The 14,463-nt window shown below is 38.5% G+C and overlaps 1 protein-coding gene across 6 annotated transcripts in view; it reads right to left on the bottom strand.

Annotated features, from left to right (window-relative positions):
* RALGAPA2 (Ral GTPase activating protein catalytic subunit alpha 2) overlaps positions 1-14,463 on the bottom strand; it is a 323,453-nt gene that overhangs the window by 250,543 nt on the left and 58,447 nt on the right. For all 6 annotated transcript variants that reach the window (XM_023217753.2, XM_023217754.2, XM_023217757.1 and 3 more), the window contains 3 exons: positions 13,558-13,615; positions 3,172-3,215; positions 384-561 (listed from right to left, as the gene is read on the bottom strand). In XM_023217753.2, coding sequence (XP_023073521.1) covers positions 384-561; positions 3,172-3,215; positions 13,558-13,615 — 280 coding nt within the window. The remainder of the gene's footprint in view (positions 1-383; positions 562-3,171; positions 3,216-13,557; positions 13,616-14,463) is intronic.

The raw sequence follows: 14,463 nt of genomic DNA, 5'->3' as shown, positions 1-14,463 counted from the left end.
CCTGGTGAGTAGCTCAATGTCCACTTATGAACAACAGTGATAAGAACAGACAGTAGCTTTGGATGGTGGAGTTTAATCTCATTAACAGCCAGAAAACCGGTCCAGACTTCCCATGTGTTTTTACTTCCTGCTACTGCCAACATCTGTCCCCTCCTATTCCTGCTTCCATCACTTCAGTAAATTTATCCTGTCATCATTTCATATAAAGTAAGCTCCAAGTCTTTTGATTCTAAGGTGTGTAAGAATCTACAGTGAATATGAAAGGGGAATAATTCCTCTTCAGACTCCATCAGGATTTCTATTCAAGAAAATGAAAAAGAAAGAATTTCTCAATGTAAGTCCAAGAATAATTTCAACATGGGAGATCTGCTAACATAACTTACCATCAGCTACACTAGGGCTGGGATTGATGAGTGTCTCCAGTGTGCAAGGGCCCCTGGATGACATGACTGCTGGGAAACCAGGCACCAGGCAAGCAAAAATCAGCACCTGCTCTTCTGCACAGTTTGTCTGAAGTGCTTGAAGCCACAGAAGAAACAGCCTGATTCCTTCACATCTTATCTAAAAACAAAATTAAAAACAATGAAAATGAAACACTTACATGTATTTACAGAAATGCATTACAACGGAGCATCAGTCTGAGAAAGAGAAACTACAAGTTAAAGGTGTGTTAGGTAGTACACCAAGTTCTTTACTTAGTGAAAGATAAGCAAAGACGCTGCAATACAGCACGAGTTAAGAGCCAGGGTTCTAGAGCCAAAGTGCCTGGGTTCAAATGCAAGCTCTGCCACTTTCTAGCTGGGACCCATGGAGAACCACTTAACTTCTCCATGCCTCAGTCTCCCCATCTGTAAAATAAGGATAAGAGCATTTACCACAAAAGACTATGATAAAGACTGAGTTAACACATGTAAACCGAATAACACAATGGCTGACTCCCAGTAAGCACTATGTAAGTGTTTCCTGTTAATAGTATCTTACTCTGTAAGGCAACAGTACCCATGGCCTCAATTATCCATAAAAACAATGACAAAGATAATCTCCCTCCAAATTTATATGTGCTATCACTATGATACGCCATGTTGAAATGTTCTTGAGAATCAAAAGACTAGGAGCTAAATAAGACCTTGAAGGCCTGGCTTAATGAGACAGAGCAGCTCTCCTCACACCTTACGTCCCTACTCTATTTCTCCAACACCTTTGCCATGCTCTGAATTGCCGGCATCATGCTGTAGGAAATATCAACATAGGGAGATGTGTCCTTTTTCTTTCTTTACACTTCCAAATTTATCCCATTCCTAGAATTCAAAAGCACATGTCCCTCCATTTCTGTATTCCTAAATGATTGAAAAGATTATGTCAATTAAAAAAAAAAATAAGCAAAAGAGACTGAAAAAATGTCACATGCAGCTGAAAGATGTAGTGAGCTCCAAATGCCAGCAACTGGGGTAACTGCCTCATCTCCTTTCAATTAATTCAAGGTGGTGCTGACTCTGCCAGAGCAAGAACATTGCAAGTCAAACACAAGGCTTTGCCATAAAACCAAACCAAAAAGTGGAGAAGAGCCAAAATAAATAAATAAAAATATTCTGCTGACTCCCAACAGAAGTCAAAATACACTAGGACAGACACCCCAGCTGGTGACAGTGCTGCCCCATTAACAGAGTAAATTCACAGTGTACTTCCAAACACGCTCCCAGACTCCCCCACTGCTCTGCTCAAACCTCCATGCCTGCTCACACCTGCCCTCCTCTCGCCAAGCAGGTAAAATGAGTGGCAACATTACTATTCAGCCATCAGACTGAGAAGAGAAGAGAGGAGAGAGGAAAGAGGAGAGAGGAAAGAAGAGAGAAGAGAAGGCTCTAGGTATATCTTTTTTTTTTTTTTTTTTTTTGACAGGGGATGGAGTTTCACTCTGTTGCCCAAGCTGGAGTGCAATGGCATGATCTTGGACCACTGCAACCTCCGCCTCCCAGGGGGAAGCAATTCTCCTGCCTCAGCCTCCTGAGTAGCTGAGACTACAGGCATGCACCAATATGCCCCGCTAATTTTTGTATTTTTAGTAGAGACGGGGTTTCACCACGTTGGCCAGGCTGGTGTCGAACTCCTGACCTCAGGTAATCTGTCTGCCTTGGCCTCCCAAAGTGCTGGGGTTACAGGTGTGAGCCACTGCGCCCAGCCAGCTCTATGTATATCTAATTAAATTATATTTAATAGAACAAGAGGGAAGTTTCTATGAAATTCTATCACAAGTCTCTGATTTTTATATGTTAACTGTATTTAAGAGAACTAAATATAAATAAGCGTAATTATAAACATGAGATTAACAAACTGATAGGTTTTAATCATAATCCTATTTCTTTAAAGTAAGAGGGACAAAATATAGAATCTACAGTGAGGCTAGGAATAACTCCTTTTTTTTTCAACATGTGAGAAATAGTTAACATATCAAGTTTTAAGAGGCTGTGATTGTTTAAGCCAGTATAAAACTACCAGTATATTAGCTTATTAAAAGCATTCGCACAACGTAATTAACTCCAAGTGAATTATCTTTCATAAAATATTCATCCCAGGCTGAATTTTTTCTGCCACTTATGTTTTAGCAAAATCTTATCTCAGCATCAAGAAGTATATGTTACAATAAAAGACATATCCATTTCAATATAAACCAATTTTAACCTATAAATCTGCCACAAATAAATAGTGAAGAGTGAGACCTTGTTGTTCTTTTCTCCCACAATGACTCTCAAAATTAGTAAAATTAATTAGAGACAACTTTAATTTTAACAACCAGGTTACCAAGATGGAAAGAATCAAGCATGTGAGCTCTGAAGTTTAGAGGGGAACTGCTCCTTCTTTTTCTGATGATAAACTGGAGCAGTCAGTGCCTTGCCCACAGTCCCTATCCATACCCAGCAGAATCAGAATTAGAACTCAGAACTCTAAACTCTGAAGCCCAACCCATTTTCTTCTAATACCATTTAAAATGTCTCTCGCAATAAGGTATGATGTAAGAACAAAACCCTAAAAATATAATTTATCAATTAAAAATTAAAACTAAATCAAGCGGTTTTTAAAGATCTTTTTTCCAAAATGGCCTAACATTGTTACTTTGTGGCATTAACAAATTTAAGAGTAATAAAAAACGCCATTACACGATACAATAAATACCTTAGTAGAATTTCCAGTGTGTAGAAGCTTCTTTAAAGTTGAGCCTGAAAGTTTAAAAAAATGAATTATAGAGTATAAAAATGCATATCAAATATCTATTTTAAGAAGAAAATATGTACTTATGACAAAAATATAATTTTTAAAAATAAAAGGAAGAAGGCTGACCTTCAGAAGCAAAGCAATGTCACAGAGGGAAAGACATTTTCAAGATAAAAGTACTTTAAGTATGTATGTCTTCAGAATTATTTTAAAACAGTCAAAATGACTGATATTAAGGTAAGCCAAATGCCCACAGTGGATTATGTGCATATCTCTTGTCATGCATAAAATGGATGCTTTTTTTCTTTTTAAATCTCTAAAGGTAAAAATAATGTAAAACAACTGCTCACAAAACATTTTTACAAGAACATTTTACAAATACTCAGAATGGCATGTTTCTCTCCTGGCAATGACAACCACATTGATGGGGTTTGGTCCATCAGTAAATCCTCTAGCAGAGCACTTTGGTCACTGTCAAGTAGGCAGAATCAAGGCTGACTCGGAACTCCAGTCAACTACAAAAACTTTGGTGCTGCAGCCCACTAGAATGAGAAAAGCTTCTCTTAGGAGGATGGAACACTATTACTAAGTCTTCTGTAAGTGTATTCATGACCTCAGTATGGAGAAATACAACTCCATCTAAATATCTTATGTAGCCTCTAAAATAGGATCTTAACCTCAAAAAAGAAGATGATCTTTTAAAATAGAAATATACTGAAAATCTGAGGCAAGATAACTTTCCTCTCAGTCAAATTACAGATCTTTTAAGAAAAAAATTACTTAGATCCTCTGACGAAAAATTTGTGATAGCTCTTTAACAAATTAGATATCAAGTCATATTTACTCCATCAATGAATTTCAAAGAGCTCCTCTAACAAGCGAGCCAGTATTTTGACAACTGATACAAGCCACAGCTACATTGATAAATACATATATAATAATTAAATGCATACTCTCTGTAGAAATGCATTAGGCAGAACAAAATCACTGGCAATCTGAAGGAACCTTTTAAAACAGTTCCACTGTTCGTAACACCTAACACTAGGGCTCAAAGGAAACTCATCATCATGACTCAGACTAGGTTCTAGCACTTAAATAACTAATAGTTTGTGCATGGGTGAAGGAAGCTAAAGTGTCTCCCCTTCCCCAACTTCTCCCTTCACCAAACCATATCCAGTAGTTTTTGGTCCAGAGCCAGCATTTACTAGGCTGGCTCTTTCTGTCACAGCTAAGGTTCAAGTGCCCATCTAGCCCACACCTTTCCTCAACCTGGGCCTTGTTCTTTATCCCCATGTTCATCCTTCTTGGACAGTTTGTTCTACCTCAGTTTAACATCGGCTTCATTACACCTTTTGAGGACCTCATGGTGGCTGGCAGAGCCAACAGATACTAGACCTCCCAGGAGACCTAATGATAAAGTCTGCATAGACAGTTCTCTTTCCAGCCATCTGGCTGATCCATCATCTTACAACATATTCTTGGAAATAACTTTCTCCCGGCCATTGTGTGTGACTATTGGTGCTTGTTAGTCCTTCCCCTTCTTACGATGGGTCCAGCTTGTTTTTGGTAGTGGTGGTGGTGGTGCTTTTTGTTTTTTTTTCCTTTCTTTCTTTTTTTTTTTGGAGACAGAGTCTCACTCTGTTGCTCAGGCTGGAGTGCAGTGGCACAATCTCTGCTCACTGCAACCTCTACCTCCCAGGTTCTAGCAATTCTCCTGCCTCAGCCTCCCAAGTAGCTGGGATTACAGGTGTATACCACCATGCCCGGCTAATTTTTTGTCTTTTAGTAGAGACAGGGTTTCATCATGTTAGCCAGGCTGGTCTCGAACTCCTGAGCTCAGGCAATCCACCTGCTTTGGCCTCCCAAAGTGCTGGGATTAAAGGTGTGAGCCTCCGCACCCAGCTGTTGGTGTTTTTTAAGTATTTGGACTACCTACAGATGCCTATATCCACTGTTCCCTACACAAAGAGAAGAAAAATACATATAGAAAGGGCATTACATGCAGACATACAGAACATACGACCCATATTGGTCAATGGTCCCAAACTTTTTTAAATTAATCTGGTAATTTGTTACAGCAGCAACAGAAAACTAATACATACGTATTTGATCTAGTCTATTCTGTTGTATTCAAAAACTCTTTTGTACATGTGAAGCAGTACAGCTTAGGAGTTATAAGCCAGATTCAGAAGCTAGACTGCTCGGGTTCAAATGTAGGTTCTGCATTTATTACCTGTGTAACCTAAGTTAGTAACTTCATCTCACTATGCCTGAGTTTTCTCATCTGTAAAATGGGGTGACAACAGTATCTATCAGAAAACTGACAGTGAGATTTAAATGAGTTAATATATATGAATGCACAGAACAGTGCCTGGTATGTGTAAGCACATTTTTCATGCAAGACAGGGCATCAGCTATTCTCTAAGGAACTCTTTTTTAATTAAAAAAATATATATTAGCAAGAAAAACTTGTGCAGTGAGGGCACATAGCTTGAGGACTGGTGATAAGTACCTGAGAACCTTGCTTGGCCTCTGTAGGGTTGTTTTGTTTTGTTTTGTTTTGTTTTGAGATGGAGTCTCACTCTGTAGCCCAAGCTGGAGTGCAGTGGTGCAATCTCAGCTCACTGCAACCTCCACCTCTGGGGCTCAAGTGATTCTCGTTCCTCAGCCTCCCGAATAGCTGAGACTACAGGCATGCGCCACCATGCCCGGCTAATTTTTTGTATTTTAGCAGAGACAGGGTTTCACCATATGGTGATCTGCCCACCTCGGCCTCCAAAAGTCCTAGGATTACAGGTGTGAGCCACTGCACCCAGCCCCCTGTAGTTATTTTTTAAGGCCTTAAGTTCACAAAGATACTTCTTCTTTAACATTATCAAGTCATTTCTCATTTTGTTTTAATTTTTAAGTTCCTCTATATATGTCATGCCTGTGTGGATTTTTTTTTTTTTTTTTTTTTTTTTTGAGACACAGTCTGGCTCTGTTGCCAGGGCTGGAGTGCAGTGGCTGGTTCTCAGCTCACTTCAAGCTCCGCCTCCCAGATTTACGCCATTCTCCTGCCTCAGCCTCCCGAGCGGCTGGGACTACAGGCGCCTGCCACCTCGCCCAGCTAGTTTTTTGTATTTTTTTAGTAGAGACGGGGTTTCACCGTGTTAGCCAGGATGGTCTCGATTTCCTGACCTCGTGATCTGCCCGTCTCGGCCTCCCAAAATGCTGGGACTACAGGCTTGAGCCACCGCGCCCGGCTGCCTGTGTGGATTTTTAAACTTCTTATCCAAGCTATAATTACACCAACCCCACCTCTTCTATGCCTCATCAACACTACTGGTTGCCACTTTATTGACCATGGGAATAACTGAAAGAATAAATAAGTAAGTAAGATCTAATTACTTGGGCTGATTCTATGAATTTCTAAATTCTATTGGCTTTTACTACATTTTACTATAAATATCCTTTAAATGTAAGTCTTACTACTTTTGAAGAGGCAGTAAAAATGTCAGGGTTGGGACTAGTGAGAGAAGAGTGTAGACCCTGAACAAAATTTAAGGGATATCAAAAAACTCATTAATCAAGATAAGTACTTTCATGCAATGGGTTTAAAAATTGCATTTTAAAAATGAAAAGAATCCATAATGAACAATATTAAATTTTTAAATACTAATGTTCCACTGAACCACATAGGAACCTGAGGGAAAAGAAAAAGGGTATGCTTCTCTATGCGTGTTTCTATATATTTTTTTTTCTCTTTTACAGAACATTAAAGTAGCTGAAAAATGTAAAATTGGGTGTATTAAAACTCATAGCATTAGTTTAAATGTTTTATTTATAACAAAGAATGTATTATAATATTACTTTCCTGGCTCTGAAGAAAGCAAATTCATCAATGATATTTTCAAAATCTATTTCTTTGCTTCTCACTTTAAATTGGTAAGAATTGTCACATTTGACAATTTATCTTTGACCAAGTAACAATCTTTTAACAATCTTTTAATAATATTTTCAAGGCCAGGAGATCATACAGATATTTCTAACCTAAAACTTTAACATTATAAATTTTTTTCTTATGTAGTTTTAATTTTTTAAAACCTCCTTCTCAATATCATGCTTCAAACCAAATTACACACAATGCAATACACCACCAGCATCAAACAAGGAGCCAGAAAGAAAGAAACTCACTCTGGTTGCTAGTATACCAAGCCTGCTAGAAGAGGCCAGTGGAATAGGAACAGAGAACTTCTTGGCACTACAAGATCCACACTAAGCATGAGGAACCAGCATTCCACTAAACATTTGAAATTAACATAAATTAGCTCAAAATGGATCAAAGACCTAAACTATAGAACTGCTATGTGAAAACACAGAAAATCTTTGTGACTTTGAGTTAGGCAAACATTTGTTACACATGACACCAAAAGCGTAATCCATAAAAGAAAAAATTGATTAATTGGATTTATTCAAAATTAAACACTTCAACTTTTCCAAAGACACTATTAAGGGAATGAAAAGACAAGCCAGAAATGGAGAGAAAATATTTCCAAGGCATCTATCGGAGATTTTTTTTAATGGGCAATAGATTTGAACTTCACCAAAGACGACAAAGAAATAGCAAATAAGCACATAAAAAGATGCTTAAGATTATTAGTCAATGAGATAACACTATCATTAAAATAAAAAGACTGACCATAACAAATGTTGAAGAGAACATGGAGTAAGTGGAACTCTTACGCTGCTAGTAGGAATATAAAATGGTACAACCACTTTGGAAAACAGTCTAGTAGTTAAACATACACTGTTACATGGTTCAGCCATTCCACTCCCAAGAGACAGGAAACCATATGTTCACACAAAGACTTGAGCATACATGTTTATAGTAGCTTTATTTGTAATAGCCCCAGATGCTAGAAACAATCCAAATGACCATCAATAAGTGAATAAATTATGGAATTATGGTATATCCACACAATGGAATACTGTACTACTCAGAAATAAGAAGGAATGAACTATTAATTCATGAAATATGTAAATAAACCCTAAAATAATTATGCCAAGTGAAAAAAGCCAAACAGAGAAGAGTACATGCTTCATGATTCTACTTATGTAAGGCTCTAGAAAACGCAAGCTAGTCTACAAGGGCCAGAAAAGCAGATCAGAGGTTGCCTAGGGATGAGGTGAGAAAAGATGGGAGAGCGGGATTACCAAGGGGGATGAGGAAAACTTTTGGGTAGTAAACTTTGGGGGTAGTACCTATGTTCATTATCTTGATGGTAGTAATGATTTCATATGTGTACGTACACCTATGTCAAAACTTATCAAAATGTGCATTTTAAATATAAGTAATTTACTGTGTATCAATTGTTAACCACTCCCCATAAATATATATTTTTTTAATATAAGAAAAAAAAATCAGCCGACCTGGAAATAATTGGGTCAAATATCAGGAGAATGGAGGACGTGGTCAGACAGAGATCAGGGTCTGAAGCCACAGAGGCACATAGGATTAGGGGTGGGGGCTGATGGGTAACTTGGCATGAAGGAAAAGGGCTAGGAGAGAACAAAGCAACGGGGGATGGGGGGTAAGGCAAGTGAGCAGGAGGTCAAAAGACATGGCAGCAACCAGGAGGTAGAAAGTGGCATGTAAAAGGGACAGAGGTTTCCACAGAGGAGATGGTGGCTAACGTCTGGAATTGGCATGGGAGAAAAGAAAGACCATGATCTCACCCCCACTCCTGAGGGAGACAGAGGAGCTTCAGACAAAAGTCAGGTTTCAGGTGGTCAGGGAGGTGAAAGAAAGAGGCTGAGGCTTTAGGGCTATTGTTTAAGGCAAGAAGAGGACCCCCAGAGGGCAAAACACAAAGCAGTGCCTGGGAGGGGAAGAAGCACAGAGCAGTAATGGTAAAAGCACCCTGAGAGGGCATGGAAAAACCACCAAGTGAGTCGGCCCCCACGTTACCAAGGGCATTAGTTCCAGACATCTCCTGGTGAACATGGAGGCATGTGGGGTCCCTGATTTCACCCAGCCTGGCTGTGATGCACTTCAGAGGGAGTCCTGTGTGAAGTGCATAGGGAAACCCCGCTCTCTCAGGAAGAGTGAGCTACGGTATGGTCTGAATGAGGGGACCAGGGAAAGCTGCCAGACTCAGGCTCCCAAGGAAAGGTTAGGACCCAGTGGGCAGTAGGGACCTTGAGAAATGAGACTGGTCAGAGGCTATGTTCACATCCCAGGCAATGTGGGGCCACTGGTTAGTCCCAGGCACAAAACCTGGAATACACTTAAAAAGTAAAAAACAAATTTTCAGCTTAGTTAGGCCCTTGGTTTTTACACTATGTATATAAAAAACCTAGGTGAACAAACTAGATTTAATAATGGCTCATAAAAAAAAATGAGGTATTGCACATATGTGAAATTTCCAATAATTGAGCCCCACCTCTTTAAACCTTTTTAACATTTTTTATATAAAAATTTATTTTTAACATTTTTATATAAAACATCTCTAATACAAAATATATCCTTTTACCTACCTGACAAATAATTATTGAGTTCAGGCATAGCACTGCACACTGAATGAGATAGGACACTTGCTTTCTAGAGGCTCCAGAGCAGTAAGCCTTCTTAAAGTGAACACACATATAACTTAAGTCCTCTGTTGACAACGCGCAGCCTGCCCTTATACCAAATATCCCTGGTTTGCTGCCAGTGCCATTCTTTGCCATTGCCTCACTTTCCATCAGTTCTAATTATTGCCCAGAGATGAGATGTCAAGCAGTCACCATTATCCACCATGATTTACTGGCCTAAAAAATGACTTCAGAAAAAATTGGATACACAATGTTTTTCTGTTGTAGTCAGTAATGGAACTTTACAAATGGTTGAGTTGTATATTAGCAGACAATGCAGAGCTCGTGAGTACTGTGCCATCCACTTCCCTGGTCATCTTGCTCTCCAAACATCACTTGAAGAAATACCTCCAGATGCTTGGAATAATGAACCTGTGTTCATTTCACATTGCAAAACTTACGAGTTCAAATGTTTCCTCATTCAGTGATTCAAAGCAAGGAGCCAGCCATTAAAAACCAAAACAAAGAGAAACCACAGACTATCCCTTCCCTCTAAAAGCAGTTTTAAGAGAAATAGAATGTCTCTGTTTTCTACAGACAAAAATAAGATGACATGATAAGAAACAGACTTCAAGCACTGTGGTGGTTGATGTTTCAAATTATTTTCTTCCTTCTCGGCTTTTGAGACTCATAGAATATAGCAGTTGCCCTTATTTTAGGTTTCTCTGCTTAGTGACACTGTCATACGCAGTGTGGGACAAGCAGCATACTGCATCAGTTGTGTATAACCACGACTTCAAGGTTTTAACCCAACATTTCAGAATACCTTGTCCCCCACCAGCTGCAACAACATTTAATTAGTAAGACATTAGTATAGGAGTGTTCTTCCTAGTAGGTAAGGAATATTTGCTACCTAGAATGTCAGGCACTGGCTGGTGAGAAGGCCCCAGACTCAGAGGTTTTGTAAAAGTCCAGGATGCCAATGCTGAGGACATATTTAAAGCACAGTCCTTTCCTTTGATACCTGGTATTTCCCTATAGTTTCTAAGTTTCTCCAACTCAGTCAAGACCTGGACTGACTAATGGTAACAGTTTTAAAAATCCAAATAAACTGGAAATAATTCAATAGGTACAGTGAGGTATATATGTATATAATTACAAATCCAGAATCTCTTATGGACCATTTCAAAATCCAAAAGATTATAGGAAAACTGAAGTTCTTCTGTGTAAGTCATTAGTGGACAGAACCTAATCTGAATTCATATGCTGGCAATGCCCAAATAAGGCTATCTTATGTGTAGATATTCCATTAATGGTACATATTCTTATCTTAAGCTATAGAAATAGTAACTTACATAGTTGGGGCAGGAGGGAGAAGGCACTGCCCAGACCACTGGAAGTGTTATGTTAAGATTGTCTTGATGTTCTAACTTATTTGCTTCATTGTACATCAATGCACCACACTGCCTTCTAAAATCTGAAAATGCCTGATTCCAAAGCACATCTAGTAAAGATCACTGTAGAGAGGAGATGTGGACCTGTGTCAACACCTATTTCCACCCAATATGACTGTCATGCAAAAATTATTTGTCTGAAAAGAGCCTGTTTGACTCTTAAGTATATAAGCATCAGTAATAAACATGCATAATTTTACATGCAAATGCTCATATTTCAGCATTCTGAAATACTATTCATTATGACCACTTTATAGCAACAACTTGTTCTGCACACCAGATAAACAACACACACTGCTATTAGATGGCTCAGGAAACTCAGTATTTGGCAGTCTCAACTGAGGAGTCTGAGGCCTCCAGGCATTGTTCTTGCTAAGATGCTGCCAAACTGGGTAAAAAGCTACTTGTACCAGCAATTTTAACCAGTTTATGTGGTATTAGGCAGAATTAAAATAATACTACACACTGCCTACTAGACACACAAAGTTTCACAACACAGATGCAAATTAATTTTCACACATAGTCCTAATAAATTTATTCATGCTGAGAAGAGCCTACTAATCTCCAGACATTCTAAAGTGCTATCTAAAGAAATGAGCATAGTTTTCATACAAATGACATAAACAAAATTGAAGAAGGATTATATGTAGCACAGATAAAAAATACTGCATGCAGTTATTTCTCATTGTCAGCCATTCCTACGGTACCATGGAGCACCACAAATCCCCATGATGTCTCTTTAGATTATATCTTACATTTAAATTTTTATTTTTACTTTAATTTAAAAACACACGCTGAAAGTCTCAATTAAGCAGAAATGCGACGGACAACTCTCTAAAATCTAAAGGAAAACTTTCTTTGTGTATTTGAAATACTTAAAGATAAAGGCACTATCTTAATGATTTACACATTTGGTTCAATTGACATATACACTTTCTTTAAATTAAGAACATATAACTTCAAATAACTTAGTTTCTATAAGAGTCAATTCCATTTTCACATAAATAATCCTAAATGAAATTTAGGATTCGGAATTTTGGAATATCCACTAACCATGCTGCATTCTTTCAGGTTCCACAACTTTGTACATATTGATCTCCTACCCAGAAAACCCTTTCCACGCTGCACCTGTTCATCTTTCAAGGCTCCGATCAAAGTTACCTCTCTTGAAGCCTTCCTCAATTCCTCTGAACAGAATTATTCAACTTTTCTTTTTTGCTATCATCGTACTTCTTTCATTGAGATAATTTTGCTGTAATTATTTTTTCTCATATATTCCCTGACTGTGCAAAAGGCCTATACAATACAAGAATGGTGATATATTCTTAGTTTCTGTTCCAGAACTTTGCACACAAATGTCTCTCCCTCAATAAATATTTGAATGAATGAATGATCAAACAGAGTTACATTCCATCATAAGGTCACACTCTCCACAAATACAAACATCTGGTAAGTAAGACAACTTGTAGGAAATGCTAGACTCTTGTACGGCAGGGGATTGAAGGAGACACTGCTTAAAACAGAAGGCAGAATTCACAATTGATTTCGCAGAATTCCTCCAGCTGTGCTGTGTATATTCAAGTGGGATGAGATGTCAGATGTTAAAAACTGGACAGAAAAGGCAGCTGTGGTAACTTGCTTTATTTCAAGTTTCCTCTCAATGCCACATCGTAAAGCATTCAAAGAGAATAATTTTCAGTCAATGATACAGGCTTAAAGAACAAGAATTCTCTTGGCTGGGCATGGTGGCTTACACCTGTAATCTCAGCACTGTGGGAAGCGGAAGTGGGTGGATCGCTTGAGGCCAGGAGTTCGAGACCAGCCTGGCCAACATGGTGAAACCCATCTCTATTAAAAATACTAAAAAAAAAAAAATAGCCGGGCATGGTGGTGCACGCCTGTAATCCCAGCTACTCAGGAGGCTGAGGCAGGAGAATCACTTGAACCCAGGAGGCAGAGGTTGCCGTGAGCCGAGATCACGCCACTGCACTTCAGCCTGGGCGACAGAGTAAGACTCCATCTCAAAAAAAAAAATACACACTACTGTGATTCCGGAGGTCTGGCTGGGGCCTGAGATTCTGCATCTCTAACAAGCTTCTGGGTGAGGCTTATGCTGCTGGCCTATGAACTACACTCTTTAGGAGCACACAGAGGAAGAGATAGACATATTTGTCTCCAAAGTCAGGGTTGAACTTGTCTTGGTTTTCATTACCATAATACCATGCCCTTATTAATATTCCTTTCTATAAGCTATCTTGATGATATCAATTATATAAAAATTACTGAAAATTCAACTGGAAGGAATTCATATTACTAAAAAATTTTTAATTGTTCTTACCTATACTCTGGTAATGCCATCGAAAGAAAATTCGTTCAGGTAGAAACTGCAGTATTTTCTATTAAAAAAAGATATAAAGAAAATAAACAAATGAAATTACACATTTTCATGACAGGCCCATATTACTCACTATAGATAAGTTCTAGAAGAGGAAAAGGAAACTATTTACAATAACATACATACTGCACTTTATGCTGTATTCCTATGGGATCGTTTCTTTCACTTGCCCCAGGCAAGCTTCCTTACCTGAATGTTTTAAGGCGATTACTGTCCCAAGTTTAATTCCCTCCAAAAGAAAACAAGAAAAAACCTAAAATGCTATTTTTATCTTAATTAAATAACCATTTCTTAAATATTAAAATAATAATTTCCCAAATGAGAGATTCCCCAGGTTTCTTCTTTTTCACCATTGCCTTCCCATTTTCATTATAATCACTATTAGTCTCTGGACAAAGAACAGGATTGGGAAGAAAAGTGAAAACAAAGAGAATGAGACTGTAAACAACTCAGTGAGACAAGAAAATGAAATCGGTGGCAAGAATTTCATGAAATTAATGGCCAAAACAAACTAGTAAGTTTTAGAATTATAGTTAAGAATATCCCCAAACTTTTACAAATTTGACTTTTGTAGATTCCATATACATGATATCACCCAGTATCTTTCTTTTTTTCCTTTGAGACAAAGTCTCACTCTGTCGCCCAGGCTGGAGCACACTGGTGTGATTTCAGCTCACTGCAACCTCCGCCTCCATGGTTCAAGTGATTCTCCTGCCTGAGTCTCCAAAGTAGCTGGTATTACAGGTGCCTGCAACTACGCCCAGCTAATATTTGCATTTTTAGTAGAGACAGGGGTTTCACCATGTTGGCCAGGCTGGTCTCAAACTCCTGACCTCTGGTGATTCACCC

This window comes from Piliocolobus tephrosceles, chromosome 20, assembly GCF_002776525.5.
Source record: "Piliocolobus tephrosceles isolate RC106 chromosome 20, ASM277652v3, whole genome shotgun sequence".
Lineage (NCBI taxonomy): Eukaryota > Metazoa > Chordata > Mammalia > Primates > Cercopithecidae > Piliocolobus > Piliocolobus tephrosceles.
Note: the sequence above shows the minus strand (reverse complement) of the source record. Positions and strands in the feature narration are given on the sequence as shown.